The 16,374-nt window shown below is 40.8% G+C and overlaps 3 protein-coding genes across 3 annotated transcripts; 1 reads left to right on the top strand and 2 right to left on the bottom strand.

Annotated features, from left to right (window-relative positions):
* Positions 1 to 2,674: 2,674 nt before the first annotated feature.
* LOC123886144 (zinc finger CCHC domain-containing protein 9-like) lies at positions 2,675 to 3,667 on the bottom strand. The gene has a single exon (XM_045935482.1). The coding sequence runs from the start codon at positions 3,665 to 3,667 to the stop codon at positions 2,675 to 2,677; it is 993 nt and encodes a 330-aa protein (XP_045791438.1).
* Positions 3,668 to 6,027: 2,360 nt separating this feature from the next.
* Positions 6,028 to 8,400, top strand: LOC123886142. The gene has a single exon (XM_045935481.1). The coding sequence runs from the start codon at positions 6,028 to 6,030 to the stop codon at positions 8,398 to 8,400; it is 2,373 nt and encodes a 790-aa protein (XP_045791437.1).
* Positions 8,401 to 13,029: 4,629 nt separating this feature from the next.
* Positions 13,030 to 14,022, bottom strand: LOC123886141 (zinc finger CCHC domain-containing protein 9-like). The gene has a single exon (XM_045935480.1). The coding sequence runs from the start codon at positions 14,020 to 14,022 to the stop codon at positions 13,030 to 13,032; it is 993 nt and encodes a 330-aa protein (XP_045791436.1).
* Between the last annotated feature and the right edge of the window lie 2,352 nt (positions 14,023 to 16,374).

The raw sequence follows: 16,374 nt of genomic DNA, 5'->3' as shown, positions 1-16,374 counted from the left end.
TCCCTTTGAACGTGGGAGGGTTATTCTTCAAAAATCTATCCAGCCTCTCTTCCTCCGCATTACCCTGAATATTCCCAAAGGCCTGGGCAATATTGTTCAACGCGTTTGCAATAGCAAGGTCATTACGTCCGGCCATTTCTCCACACAAAACCCTGAAAATCAAAAGTTAGAAATGATACGACTTGGTCCGATTGGACCGACCTGCTCTGATACCAAGTTGTAACACCCTTAATTTTTACCCTTTAATTTTATTTGTAAAATGTCTCTTTAATAAAAATGCAGCGGAAACAAACTCATAAACAAAACTAATTTGTTCGAAAGATTCAAATTACTAAGGTAAACACCACGGTTCAATTTAAAAATTCGTAAAGCAATAAATCAACTAAAATAAAATTTAGAGTTCCCCCATAGGACTTCCTAGCAGAGCGACCCAATTATTGAAAACGCAAAAGGAAGACAGCTCCTAATGCCATCTCCGGACTCTCAGCTAAGCATCATTGTTTACCTGAAAAACCTACGATTGCACATCGTAGGGGCGAACCAGAAAAGGGGTGAGTAACAATGTCACACAATTAACTGAATTCTATAGTAATATAAGACGTAGCCAAACACATAGTAACAACAAGCAACATATTATACTTTTGGACGACTGAATACTCACACAACACAACTCTTAGATACCACAACTCAACAAGCTAATACACACGCGCTACCAACGATTCATCAACTTCATTGCTACATCATTACTACACCATTATAAATATATAATTCGATATCATTATGACATCTTTGCTACCTCATGACTACCTCATAATAATAATAATAATAATAATAATAATATATACGACATCATTTTGATATCTTTACTACCTCATGGCTACCTCATAATAATAATAATATATACGACATCATTACGACATCTTTACTACCTCATAATAATAATAGTAATAATAATAATAATAATAATGATACTTCAACAACATTATAATCATTATAATATTATAATTCAACATCATTATTAATAATATAGCTCAACACTTATTAATAACCAACTACAACAACATGACTAAAACGACACTGCTACTAATAACGAACAACGATTTAAGACAACACCAACGATAGTCCAATATTAGTCAAACTAATTAGTTTACTCTTTTTAACAGCGACCGACCAATACCCGAAACAGCCCCGACTCAAGTAATTTAATTAAAAACTAATTTACAATTTTAGTTAGAAAATTAACTCAATTTAATGGACAACAATTATAAAATAATTTCAAATGCAAGAATCAGACAGAGTGAATTACACCAGAGGGTTCTAAAATATTTAAAATACTGTACATAAAGTTTTCGGAAATTTTCACGAAATTATAATATTTTTAATCACATTTTTACTCTAAATAATTAATTAAAAATAGCTACAAGTGTCCAAAAATTATCAAAGTGGTACCAAAATTCTCGTAACATTATTTACTATTTTACTGTAAAAAGAAATAAAACAATTGGAGTCTCCTGGAGGTCTCACGCGCCGCCACTCTCCGGGGCTGCGACTGGGCAAGTTTGGTTGGCTCAACCAGCTTCTTCTTCACCCGTTTTGACTGTACGCGGGTCGCCCGACCCGGTTCCCTGACCCGGTTCGTTCTCTCTCGTTTCACAACGGGAGACGACGAACCTTATATCATTTTGATCGTCGTTCGATTTTAAAGAGATACCCGTAATTAGTTTTAAAATTTGGCAATCGAATCGCACGTAAAAAGGAGGTCCAAGCTCTATTTAAAATTGAACAACAACCTCTTATATGGACATTCAAAGACCAACCCAAGATTATCCTAGTTACTTCTGTAAACTAGTTTAGACACCCAAATCATCATGGGAACAGTGGCTTGTATGTTAGTAACACAAAATCTTAGTTTACTAAAATTGTGGTGTTTAAAGTTTTCTTCCTTTTCTTTTCCTTTCTATAAAAATGACAACACCCTTATTGGCAACTCATTCAAACTTAACAGCACATAGGACGCGATTTTTCAAACACAATACACAAGAGCAACAATATCATATGGTGATTGGAAAGCAACCAATACGCATAGTAGCAACAACAACACAACAACAATAACACTAGCAATTAATAATAAGACGACCACATTCATAAAACTATAAATCCAGAATTCCCTAAGTGAGTTGAACAAACCCCTTACCTGCTTAGTAGTGATCTCCGTGGTTTTTCTGCTCTTTCTTTCTCTCGTGAATCCTCTCTTTTCTTCTCTATTTTATTTTTCTGTTTCGGTAAAATAGTGGGCAATCCTAATTTGTCACTACTTTATCCTATTTATAAAAAAACTAGGTTATTTTATGTCTCCAAGTTATGAGAATTTTGTTTTATTATTTAATATTTATTATTATTTTATTACCTTCCAATTCATGCTACAAGGCCCAATTTCTCTAACTACTTCTAAATCATTTATTTTCCTACTTCATCTTATGTACTTCAAATTTCCGTCAACTAATTATTTAACATGCTAAAATAATTAGATAATCACGCAAACACATCTAAACCATTAATTCCTACCAAAATAGACAAGGATTAACTAAATTCTAAATAAACGAATAATTCTAAAAGACGGGGCGTTACAACTCTCCCCCACTTATAGAATTTTCGTCCTCGAAAATTAGTTACCTCATGCATCTGGCTCCGAGCCCCACAAGGCGAACACCTTCCCTTTCGCCGGAGTAGCATCTCGTGTCCTCCATGGTTTGTCACACTCGGTACTAATATGGCCTGGCTCTGAACAATTAAAACAAATCACGGGATTTTTACACTCATTTGCAAAATGTCCCGGCTTTCCACATTTATAACATTTCAGATTCTTCGCCTTGCACTCGGCGATCTTGTGTCCTTTCTCGCCACACCTATAGCAACGGGCTCCCCCACTTGTGTCATGCCCATCAGTAGTCTTCTGCTTACCTTCCTGATCTACTTTCGGCTTGTCATATGGTTTGCTGCGGTTCTGGCCCGCATTCTTCTTGTCGCTCAAGGCCTTGTAGTGGTTGCTCTTAGCTTTGTTATCTTCTTCATAGATCCGACTCTTATTGACCAAGGTAGCAAACTGACGGAGCTCTTGATATCCATTACCCGCCTTGATCTCTGGTCGCAAGCCATTCTCGAATTTGACGCACTTCGACCTCTCGTTCTCAACATTGTTGTAGTGGGGACAATATCTTATCAGGTCTTCAAATTTGGCAGCATATTCGGCCACCGACATAGTACCTTGGCTCAGCCCCAAGAATTCCATCTCTTTCTTGCTCTGAACATCAGCAGGGAAGTACTTTTCCAAGAAGGCCCCTTTGAACCCGGCCCAAGTGATTAGGATGCCTGCCGCTTGCATTCTCTGTCGGGCGTTGCCCCACCTGCGGTCAGCCTCCCCCTTCAACATATGGGTTGCCAATGTCACCCTCTGTGCGTCTGTCGACGCCATAGCCCTGAATATTCTTTCAATCTCCTGAAGCCAATCCTGTGCACCCTCAGGATCATACATCCCTTTGAACGTGGGAGGGTTATTCTTCAAAAATCTATCCAGCCTCTCTTCCTCCGCATTACCCTGAATATTCCCAAAGGCCTGGGCAATATTGTTCAACGCGTTTGCAATAGCAAGGTCGTTACGTCCGGCCATTTCTCCACACAAAACCCTGAAAATCAAAAGTTAGAAATGATACGACTTGGTCCGATTGGACCGACCTGCTCTGATACCAAGTTGTAACACCCTTAATTTTTACCCTTTAATTTTATTTGTAAAATGTCTCTTTAATAAAAATGCAGCGGAAACAAACTCATAAACAAAACTAATTTGTTCGAAAGATTCAAATTACTAAGGTAAACACCACGGTTCAATTTAAAAATTCGTAAAGCAATAAATCAACTAAAATAAAATTTAGAGTTCCCCCATAGGACTTCCTAGCAGAGCGACCCAATTATTGAAAACGCAAAAGGAAGACAGCTCCTAATGCCATCTCCGGACTCTCAGCTAAGCATCATTGTTTACCTGAAAAACCTACGATTGCACATCGTAGGGGCGAACCAGAAAAGGGGTGAGTAACAATGTCACACAATTAACTGAATTCTATAGTAATATAAGACGTAGCCAAACACATAGTAACAACAAGCAACATATTATACTTTTGGACGACTGAATACTCACACAACACAACTCTTAGATACCACAACTCAACAAGCTAATACACACGCGCTACCAACGATTCATCAACTTCATTGCTACATCATTACTACACCATTATAAATATATAATTCGATATCATTATGACATCTTTGCTACCTCATGACTACCTCATAATAATAATAATAATAATAATAATAATAATAATAATAATAATAATATATACGACATCATTTTGATATCTTTACTACCTCATGGCTACCTCATAATAATAATAATATATACGACATCATTACGACATCTTTACTACCTCATGACTACCTCATAATAATAATAATAGTAATAATAATAATAATAATGATACTTCAACAACATTATAATCATTATAATATTATAATTCAACATCATTATTAATAATATAGCTCAACACTTATTAATAACCAACTACAACAACATGACTAAAACGACACTGCTACTAATAACGAACAACGATTTAAGACAACACCAACGATAGTCCAATATTAGTCAAACTAATTAGTTTACTCTTTTTAACAGCGACCGACCAATACCCGAAACAGCCCCGACTCAAGTAATTTAATTAAAAACTAATTTACAATTTTAGTTAGAAAATTAACTCAATTTAATGGACAACAATTATAAAATAATTTCAAATCCAAGAATCAGAGAGAGTGAATTACACCAGAGGGTTCTAAAATATTTAAAATACTGTACATAAAGTTTTCGGAAATTTTCACGAAATTATAATATTTTTAATCACATTTTTACTCTAAATAATTAATTAAAAATAGCTACAAGTGTCCAAAAATTATCAAAGTGGTACCAAAATTCTCGTAAAATTATTTACTATTTTACTGTAAAAAGAAATAAAACAATTGGAGTCTCCTGGAGGTCTCACGCGCCGCCACTCTCCGGGGCTGCGACTGGGCAAGTTTGGCTGGCTCAACCAGCTTCTTCTTCACCCGTTTTGACTGTACGCGGGTCGCCCGACCCGGTTCCCTGACCCGGTTCGTTCTCTCTCGTTTCACAACGGGAGACGACGAACCTTATATCATTTTGATCGTCGTTCGATTTTAAAGAGATACCCGTAATTAGTTTTAAAATTCGGCAATCGAATCGCACGTAAAAAGGAGGTCCAAGCTCTATTTAAAATTGAACAACAACCTCTTATATGGACATTCAAAGACCAACCCAAGATTATCCTAGTTACTTCTGTAAACTAGTTTAGACACCCAAATCATCATGGGAACAGTGGCTTGTATGTTAGTAACACAAAATCTTAGTTAGCATACTACTAGATAAAAAAATGAGAGAGAGAGAGAGGTAGAGAGAGAAAGAACATCGCTGCACCTAGGGCAAGCCTAGGGCGGCCGTCACGGTCACCGCCTTCACCGAAAGCGAGGCAGAAAAGGGGTGGGGTTTCAGCGGATAGTGGAGAATGGACCGAGGTGAGACGGCGACGTAGGAAAGCGCTGCGACACGACGAAGAGGATTTAGACAGACATAGACAGAACAGAGACCGCAAAAACTTATTGCATTCAAAATCTGGACGGGAGTTCTCTATCGATCGATGTCACAATCCCAATTCCCTTGCGAACGATCACATCCGATTAGGAAGAAGCAGATCACGTTGCAATAGAGGGTCGAGCGCAATTCACCGATCAGGCAAACGGAATTTCGCGTGATCATCTTCCAACCTTCACCGCTCATGCTCTGTTTCCAGAAACGCACGTCGACGGCTTGATTTGAACGAACGGCAGGCCTTGAACGACAACCGAGTGGTTGCGGTGGCTAGAGAGAATGGCAGAGACGGCTGGATGGAGGAAGAAGGAACGATTGCGATGGCTAGAGAGGATGGCAGAAACGGCTGGCTGGAGGGAGAAGGACGAGAGCTTCATCGTTCAAGCTCTGGTTATGGTGCAGGTCGGATTGCTCAGGGAAGGAACACGGTGAGGCTTGGAGGAGTTTTGAAGGAAGGAGATGGGAATTGCAGTGGAGGAATTGGGAAGGAAGAGGCTCGGATTGCTCATGGAAGGATTAAGGTGATGATTAATGGAGGTGATGTGAAAATGGATTTTTATCATAAGGAAGGAGATGCAGAGCCTGTAGTGCGTGATGCGGATATCAATGGCGGTGGTTTTTCGGGATCCGCTCTTAAACGGTACGTCTTTTTTTACTTTATAAATTTCCCAGCACAAATGTCGAATTTTTATCTGAGAAAGGGCTTCGAAGTATGTGGTGTGCTGGAGGATGTGTTTGTCGCGAAAAAAAGAATTAGATATGGTCAACCTTATGGATTTGTCAAATTTTCCAATGTTAAAAATGTATCAAAATTGATGAATGCCCTCAACAATGTCTGGTTTGGTTACTTTCGCGTCAAAGCTAGTGTAGCCTTGTTCGATCGCAATGCTCCGGAATTGGGAAGGAATCAGGAGAAGCATAAGGATGGTCTGGAAAAAGGCGATAAGGTGCAGCAGCCGAAAGCAGGGAAGCAAAGCTCGATGAGGCATGCTGCACCCAAAGGAAGCGTAAACGGCTTGAAGACGCCGAGACAAAATTCTAACTGTGCTGGAGCTGTAGTTTCAAGGGCGGAAAAGGAAGGTATTGATCCCCCGGAAGGTATGCAGGTGGGGGACATAGTTATCAAGTTAGGGGCTAGGAAGGAGGATTTAGTCCAAAAGGCTGATACAACAAAGGAGGTAGCGAGGACTTCGTTCAAGTTAGAACAGCCAGTTGATGTTGTAAAGAAGCGTCAAGTCTTGATGCGAAGTTATCATTCTAAACCTGACGATTCTAAGTGGGCTATCAATGGGGTAGTGGCTACAATTTCCAACGGAGAGGCGATTCATGTGGTCCAGAACAGGATTATGGATGCGGGCTTTAGTGATCTGGTTCTCATTCCTATGGGTGCCGATAAGGTTTTTGTTCGTAGCTCAGATAATATCGACGCTAAGTCCATGATCAATAATGCTAAGAATTTTTTTAAACTTGTTTTTTCGAGTTGGACAACATGGGATAAGGAGACTTCACCCTATCGGAGAGGGGCCTGGGTGCGTTTGTATGGTGTTCCCCTTCATGCTTGGAACGAGCAATTTTTTCAGTTGTGTGTTTTTGAATGTGGAGGGTTTCTTCGCACGGATTCTTGTTCCGCTGAAAAGAATCGACTTGACTTCGCACGGGTTCTGATCGCTACACCCGAACTTGACATAATCAAAAGAAGTGTGACAGTCTTGGTAGATGGTACTCAAGTAGAGATCAAGATTGTGGAGGAGTGGGGGTATGCTATGGGAGAGGATGCTTGCCTCTTTGAAGATGAGAGTGAGGCAGAATCATCTTGTGGTGAAGGTCAAGAGGATCCGGAGGTCCTTCGCAATGTTGACGAACTAGTTAACCAATTTAAGGAAGGACTTGCGGAGGAGGATCTTAATGTTTCTCAAGGTAAGCAGGGGGAAGAGTCTTCAGATAAGATTGAAGCTATTCCAGGTTCCAAGGGAGTTGGGACAAATTCAGGTTTAAGGATGGATCCTCAGGAAGTGTTAGGAACTCAAGCTGGTCAGGCAGAGGTGTATTCCTCTTCGGGGAAAGCTTCGGATCATCCTTTTTGTCGGCCCCTTCTTAGTAAGCGCACTAATTCTTGTCCTCCGGAGGTGAGGCGATCCGTATTATCAGGGCCTTGGAGTTTGGAGTGGTTACAGGATCAGAATTTCGGGGATGCGGGAGTCATTTTTTCAGCAAGTAAGAAAAATAGAAAGGAGAGTCCTCACGGATCGAGCCTCAAGCGAAAAGTGGATCAAGATCCGAGGAGGCGGAAAGCAGGAGGTGTGCTTCGTCATCCAGTCCATAGCCTCAAAAAAGTGGCTAGGCTGCCAAGTAAGGAGCGCTGTGAGGTGTTAAAGGCTTTAAAGAAGAAGGTTCGTCGGCGTAGGGGCGGAGATGGGCTTAATCGCTCCTGTTCTATGAGTTGTCATGTTCCCTCTGGAGATACAGTTTCGTCAGGTTCTGTAAACAACGATTGGACAAATTGGGTGGCTGTTCATGGTAATGACCAGATGGCGGTGGATGATGTGTGGGGGATTGGGAAAGCTATCGGGGTCAAGTTCAAGGGAGACAATGTGAATATGTTCAATATTCTTTCGAGGGTGAGTAAGGGCAAGAGGGCGGTTTCAGGGATGAAGGCCGAAGCGGGGGGGTCAAGGAAGGATAACGGGTGCTAGTGGTGTGTCTTTTCCTTGTTGGAAAGGGGGGGGGAGAGTTTTTATGAAGATTATTTCTTGGAATATTAGAGGGCTAGGAGGCCCTGAGAAGCGGAAGGAAGTGCGTCAGATGGTGGGGGAGTTGAAACCTTTCATTCTGTGTATTCAAGAAACGAAGTTGCAAAATTGTGATACTTTTCTTAGCTCGACTCTTTGGGGTAGCTCCTCGCACGGTTTTTCTTATCGACCATCGGTTGGGGCCTCTGGAGGGCTTCTAACTTTGTGGGATTCTTCTGAGGTGGAGGTGTGGTCGACGGAGAGCCGAGAGCATGTGTTGTGGTGTCATGGTCGGTTCTCTAAGACAGGGGAAGAATTTTATGTGGCAAATGTTTATGCGCCCTGTGATGATGGGGCTAAGCAAGGATTGTGGGAATCTCTTTCGGCTCGGCTCCTCTTGCTGGCGGGGAAGAGGGTGTGTGTGTGTGGGGACTTTAACGCGGTCAAACACATTGATGAAAGACGATCGGTTAGGGGTGGGCATCGTTCCTCGGATCATATCCCTTTTAATCAGTTTATTGAAGATAACATGTTGATTGATCTTCCCCTAATTGGACGTAAGTTTACATGGTTCAAAGGGGATGGTCACTCGATGAGCCGTCTTGATAGGTTTCTTCTTTCCGAGGAGTGGTGTTTGAATTGGCCTAACTGTAAGCAACTGGCCAAAATGAGAGGGTTGTCTGATCATTGTCCTCTGGTCTTGTCTGCGAATGAGGAAGATTGGGGGCCAAGACCATCACGGATGCTTAAGTGTTGGAAGGATATACCTGGGTACACATTGTTTGTCAGAGATAAGTGGAATTCGTTCCAAGTCGATGGTTGGGGTGGTTACGTTATAAAGGAAAAACTTAAGATGATTAAGGTGGCTTTAAAAGATTGGCACAAGACTCATGCTCAAAATCTTCCTAGTCGTATAGATAATTTGAAGATCAGGCTTTCAGCTCTTGATGAGAAGGGGGGGGAAGATGATCTTTCTGAGGAGGAACTTGTTGAGCTTCATGGGGTTTCAAATGACATTCATTCGCTATCTAGGTTGCATGCTAGTATTAGTTGGCAACAATCTCGCTCGATGTGGCTCAAGGAAGGGGATGCCAATTCTAAGTATTTTCATTCAGTTTTGGCGAGTCGTCGTCGAAGGAATTCTTTGTCAGTCATTCAGGTAGATGGGGTTATGTTGGAGGGCGTTAATCCTATTAGGCAGGCGGTGTTTTCGCATTTTGAGTCTCATTTTCAGGCTCCTAATGTGGAAAGACCCGGGGTTGACGACCTTCAGTTCAAGAGGTTAAATCCGGTGGAGATTGGTGGCTTAACCAAACCTTTTTCGGAGGCTGAGGTGAAGTTAGCTGTGTGGGATTGCGATAGTTATAAAAGCCCAGGCCCTGATGGCATTAATTTTGGCTTTATTAAAGATTTATGGGCTGAGCTTCGAGGCGATGTGATGCGCTTTATTTCTGATTTCCATCGGAATGGTAGGTTGACGAAAGGTATCAACTCGACTTTCATTGCTCTGATCCCCAAAACGGATAGTCCTCAGAGGCTGAGTGATTTTCGCCCTATTTCGCTTGTCGGAAGCCTCTATAAAATCTTGGCGAAGGTTTTAGCTAATAGGTTGCGTCAAGTGATTGGTAGTGTTATTTCTGAGTCCCAGACTGCGTTCGTGAAGAACAGGCAAATTCTTGATGGTATTCTCATTGCTAATGAGGTGGTGGATGAGGCGCGGAATTTTAAAAAGGATCTTTTGTTATTCAAGGTGGATTTTGAGAAAGCTTATGATTCGGTAGATTGGGGATATCTTGATGCCGTTATGGGGAGAATGGCATTTCCGAATTTGTGGAGGAAGTGGATTCGAGAGTGTGTTTGTACGGCTACGGCTTCGGTTCTAGTTAATGGCAGTCCGACTGATGAATTCCCTCTTAGGCGGGGGCTTAGGCAGGGTGATCCGCTTTCTCCTTTCCTTTTTCTTCTGGCGGCTGAGGGCCTTAATGTGCTTATGGAGGCTATGGTGGCTCGTAATTTGTTTACGGGTTATAGTATTGGTGGACAGGGGTCAGTGTCAGTGTCGCATCTTCAATTTGCTGATGATACTCTCTTGATGGGGACAAAAAGTTGGGCAAATGTCCGGGCTTTGAGGGCTGTTTTAGTGCTTTTTGAGACTATGTCTGGATTGAAGGTTAATTTTAATAAAAGTATGTTGGTTGGCGTGAATATCCCTGAGTCCTGGTTATGCGAAGCTGCGTCTACTCTGTGTTGTAAAGTGGGAAAGATCCCTTTCCTTTATCTGGGTCTTCAGATCGGGGGTGATCCGCGTCGTTTGGTGTTTTGGGATCAGATATTGACTCGTTTAAAGAATAGATTGTCTGGATGGAAGAGTCGCTTTTTGTCTTTTGGTGGTCGTCTGGTTCTGTTAAAATCTGTCTTGACCTCTTTACCTGTCTACGCTCTTTCTTTCTTCAAAGCTCCCTCAGGTATAATTTCCTCTATTGAATCTCTTTTTGTTAAATTTTTTTGGGGGGGTTGTGAGGAGTCTAGAAAAATCTCTTGGGTTAGTTGGAAATCTGTTTGTTTGCGTAAGGAGTATGGAGGTTTGGGGGTTAGACAGTTGCGTGAGTTCAACATAGCGTTGTTGGGCAAGTGGTGCTGGAGGATGCTGGTGGACAGAGAGGGACTGTGGTTTAGAGTGCTGGTAGCTAGGTATGGGCTTGAGGGAGGTAGTCTTCGAGCGGGAGGTCAGAGAGGATCGGTGTGGTGGAGGGAGTTAGTGCGTATCCGGGAGGGTGATGGTGAGATAGGAGGCAGTTGGTTTAGGGAGCAAGTTTCGAGGAGGGTGGGGGATGGGACGGATACTCTTTTTTGGACCGACCCTTGGTTGGATGGGATTTCGTTGAGGGAGCGGTTTGGGCGCCTTTTTGAGTTGGCTATGACCAAATCTCATTCGGTTGCAGAGATGTTTGCTTTAGGTTAGGGGGCAGAAGGGGGGGCGTGGGAGTGGCGGAGGCGGTTGTGGGCGTGGGAGGAGGAGATGTTGGGGGAGTGTCAGTCTTTACTTCTTGACATTTCTTTGCAGGATCAGGCTATTGACAGATGGCATTGGAGGATTGACCCAGATTCAGGTTATACGGTCGGGGGAGTTTATCAGCTTCTGTCGTCTCAGGAGTCCGTCACTTTGGAGGATGCGGACAACCTTATATGGCACTCTCAGGTTCCCTTGAAGGTCTCCATCTTTGCGTGGCGTTTGTTGCGGGACAGGTTGCCTACGAGAGCAAATCTGGTTACTCGTGGCGTTTTGTCTCCTACGGTTGCCACTTGTGTTTTTGGATGTGGAGCGGCTGAGTCGGCTCATCATTTATTTCTCTCCTGCAGTATTGCTGGATCGCTTTGGGATTTAGTTCGTGCATGGATTGGCATTTCTTTGGTGGATTCCACGTCTCTGCGTGACCATTTTGTTCAGTTTACGGCTTCATTAGGTGTATCTCGAGCGCGACGGTCCTTTTTGCAGCTAGTTTGGCTCGCTTGTGTTTGGGTGTTATGGACAGAGAGAAATCATCGGTTGTTCAAAGGTTCAACGGGCACACCTCATATTTTATTGGACAAGATCAAACTTTTCTCTTTTCGGTGGTTGAAGACGACGAACATCACGTTAGCTTTAAACTACCATAGTTGGTGGTCTAGTCCATTGTTGTGTTTGGGCCTTGTATGATTTTCTTTTGATTGTATCTCTCTGACTCTCTTGTAATTATTTAGTCTTCCTCGGTACGTCTTGTGCAGGGGAGGCTGTTTTGTGTTAATATATATCATTTTGGCTTCTTCAAAAAAAACACAAAATCTTAGTTTACTAAAATTGTGGTGTTTAAAGTTTTCTTCCTTTTCTTTTCCTTTCTATAAAAATGACAACACCCTTATTGGCAACTCATTCAAACTTAACAGCACATAGGACGCGATTTTTCAAACACAACACACAAGAGCAACAATATCATATGGTGATTGGAAAGCAACCAATACGCATAGTAGCAACAACAACACAACAACAATAACACTAGCAATTAATAATAAGACGACCACATTCATAAAACTATAAATCCAGAATTCCCTAAGTGAGTTGAACAAACCCCTTACCTGCTTAGTAGTGATCTCCGTGGTTTTTCTGCTCTTTCTTTCTCTCGTGAATCCTCTCTTTTCTTCTCTATTTTATTTTTCTGTTTCGGTAAAATAGTGGGCAATCCTAATTTGTCACTACTTTAGCCTATTTATAAAAAAACTAGGTTATTTTATGTCTCCAAGTTATGAGAATTTTGTTTTATTATTTAATATTTATTATTATTTTATTACCTTCCAATTCATGCTACAAGGCCCAATTTCTCTAACTACTTCTAAATCATTTATTTTCCTACTTCATCTTATGTACTTCAAATTTCCGTCAACTAATTATTTAACATGCTAAAATAATTAGATAATCACGCAAACACATCTAAACCATTAATTCCTACCAAAATAGACAAGGATTAACTAAATTCTAAATAAACGAATAATTCTAAAAGTCGGGGCGTTACAACTCTCCCCCACTTATAGAATTTTCGTCCTCGAAAATTAGTTACCTCATGCATCTGGCTCCGAGCCCCACAAGGCGAACACCTTCCCTTTCGCCGGAGTAGCATCTCGTGTCCTCCATGGTTTGTCACACTCGGTACTAATATGGCCTGGCTCTGAACAATTAAAACAAATCACGGGATTTTTACACTCATTTGCAAAATGTCCCGGCTTTCCACATTTATAACATTTCAGATTCTTCGCCTTGCACTCGGCGATCTTGTGTCCTTTCTCGCCACACCTATAGCAACGGGCTCCCCCACTTGTGTCATGCCCATCAGTAGTCTTCTGCTTACCTTCCTGATCTACTTTCGGCTTGTCATATGGTTTGCTGCGGTTCTGGCCCGCATTCTTCTTGTCGCTCAAGGCCTTGTAGTGGTTGCTCTTAGCTTTGTTATCTACTTCATAGATCCGACTCTTATTGACCAAGGTAGCAAACTGACGGAGCTCTTGATATCCATTACCCGCCTTGATCTCTGGTCGCAAGCCATTCTCGAATTTGACACACTTCGACCTCTCGTTCTCAACATTGTTGTAGTGGGGACAATATCTTATCAGGTCTTCAAATTTGGCAGCATATTCGGCCACCGACATAGTACCTTGGCTCAGCCCCAAGAATTCCATCTCTTTCTTGCTCTGAACATCAGCAGGGAAGTACTTTTCCAAGAAGGCCCCTTTGAACCCGGCCCAAGTGATTAGGATGCCTGCCGCTTGCATTCTCTGTCGGGCGTTGCCCCACCTGCGGTCAGCCTCCCCCTTCAACATATGGGTTGCCAATGTCACCCTCTGTGCGTCTGTCGACGCCATAGCCCTGAATATTCTTTCAATCTCCTGAAGCCAATCCTGTGCACCCTCAGGATCATACATCCCTTTGAACGTGGGAGGGTTATTCTTCAAAAATCTATCCAGCCTCTCTTCCTCCGCATTACCCTGAATATTCCCAAAGGCCTGGGCAATATTGTTCAACGCGTTTGCAATAGCAAGGTCATTACGTCCGGCCATTTCTCCACACAAAACCCTGAAAATCAAAAGTTAGAAATGATACGACTTGGTCCGATTGGACCGACCTGCTCTGATACCAAGTTGTAACACCCTTAATTTTTACCCTTTAATTTTATTTGTAAAATGTCTCTTTAATAAAAATGCAGCGGAAACAAACTCATAAACAAAACTAATTTGTTCGAAAGATTCAAATTACTAAGGTAAACACCACGGTTCAATTTAAAAATTCGTAAAGCAATAAATCAACTAAAATAAAATTTAGAGTTCCCCCATAGGACTTCCTAGCAGAGCGACTCAATTATTGAAAACGCAAAAGGAAGACAGCTCCTAATGCCATCTCCGGACTCTCAGCTAAGCATCATTGTTTACCTGAAAAACCTACGATTGCACATCGTAGGGGCGAACCAGAAAAGGGGTGAGTAACAATGTCACACAATTAACTGAATTCTATAGTAATATAAGACGTAGCCAAACACATAGTAACAACAAGCAACATATTATCCTTTTGGACGACTGAATACTCACACAACACAACTCTTAGATACCACAACTCAACAAGCTAATACACACGCGCTACCAACGATTCATCAACTTCATTGCTACATCATTACTACACCATTATAAATATATAATAATTCGATATCATTATGACATCTTTGCTACCTCATGACTACCTCATAATAATAATAATAATAATAATAATATATACGACATCATTTTGATATCTTTACTACCTCATGGCTACCTCATAATAATAATAATATATACGACATCATTACGACATCTTTACTACCTCATGACTACCTCATAATAATAATAGTAATAATAATAATAATAATAATGATACTTCAACAACATTATAATCATTATAATATTATAATTCAACATCGTTATTAATAATATAGCTCAACACTTATTAATAACCAACTACAACAACATGACTAAAACGACACTGCTACTAATAACGAACAACGATTTAAGACAACACCAACGATAGTCCAATATTAGTCAAACTAATTAGTTTACTCTTTTTAACAGCGACCGACCAATACCCGAAACAGCCCCGACTCAAGTAATTTAATTAAAAACTAATTTACAATTTTAGTTAGAAAATTAACTCAATTTAATGGACAACAATTATAAAATAATTTTAAATCCAAGAATCAGAGAGAGTGAATTACACCAGAGGGTTCTAAAATATTTAAAATACTGTACATAAAGTTTTCGGAAATTTTCACGAAATTATAATATTTTTAATCACATTTTTACTCTAAATAATTAATTAAAAATAGCTACAAGTGTCCAAAAATTATCAAAGTGGTACCAAAATTCTCGTAAAATTATTTACTATTTTACTGTAAAAAGAAATAAAACAATTGGAGTCTCCTGGAGGTCTCACGCGCCGCCACTCTCCGGGGCTGCGACTGGGCAAGTTTGGCTGGCTCAACCAGCTTCTTCTTCACCCGTTTTGACTGTACGCGGGTCGCCCGACCCGGTTCCCTGACCCGGTTCGTTCTCTCTCGTTTCACAACGGGAGACGACGAACCTTATATCATTTTGATCGTCGTTCGATTTTAAAGAGATACCCGTAATTAGTTTTAAAATTCGGCAATCGAATCGCACGTAAAAAGGAAGTCCAAGCTCTATTTAAAATTGAACAACAACCTCTTATATGGACATTCAAAGACCAACCCAAGATTAACCTAGTTACTTCTGTAAACTAGTTTAGACACCCAAATCATCATGGGAACAGTGGCTTGTATGTTAGTAACACAAAATCTTAGTTTACTAAAATTGTGGTGTTTAAAGTTTTCTTCCTTTTCTTTTCCTTTCTATAAAAATGACAACACCCTTATTGGCAACTCATTCAAACTTAACAGCACATAGGACGCGATTTTTCAAACACAACACACAAGAGCAACAATATCATATGGTGATTGGAAAGCAACCAATACGCATAGTAGCAACAACAACACAACAACAATAACACTAGCAATTAATAATAAGACGACCGCATTCATAAAACTATAAATCCATAATTCCCTAAGTGAGTTGAACAAACCCCTTACCTGCTTAGTAGTGATCTCCGTGGTTTTTCTGCTCTTTCTTTCTCTCGTGAATCCTCTCTTTTCTTCTCTATTTTATTTTTCTGTTTCGGTAAAATAGTGGGCAATCCTAATTTGTCACTACTTTAGCCTATTTATAAAAAAACTAGGTTATTTTATGTCTCCAAGTTATGAGGATTTTGTTTTATTATTTAATATTTATTATTATTTTATTACCTTCCAATTCATGCTACAAGGCCCAATTTCTCTAACTACTTCTAAATCATTTATTTTCCTACTTCATCTT

This window comes from Trifolium pratense, linkage group LG5, assembly GCF_020283565.1.
Source record: "Trifolium pratense cultivar HEN17-A07 linkage group LG5, ARS_RC_1.1, whole genome shotgun sequence".
Lineage (NCBI taxonomy): Eukaryota > Viridiplantae > Streptophyta > Magnoliopsida > Fabales > Fabaceae > Trifolium > Trifolium pratense.
The sequence above is the reverse complement of the archived record's forward strand: the minus strand, read 5'-3'. Positions and strand labels throughout refer to the sequence as shown.

Coding starts and splice junctions, on each gene's coding strand:
- LOC123886144 (XM_045935482.1), bottom strand. CDS start 3,667: ATGGCCGGACGTAACGACCTTGCTATTGCAAACGCGTTGAACAATATT.
- LOC123886142 (XM_045935481.1), top strand. CDS start 6,028: ATGGCTAGAGAGGATGGCAGAAACGGCTGGCTGGAGGGAGAAGGACGA.
- LOC123886141 (XM_045935480.1), bottom strand. CDS start 14,022: ATGGCCGGACGTAATGACCTTGCTATTGCAAACGCGTTGAACAATATT.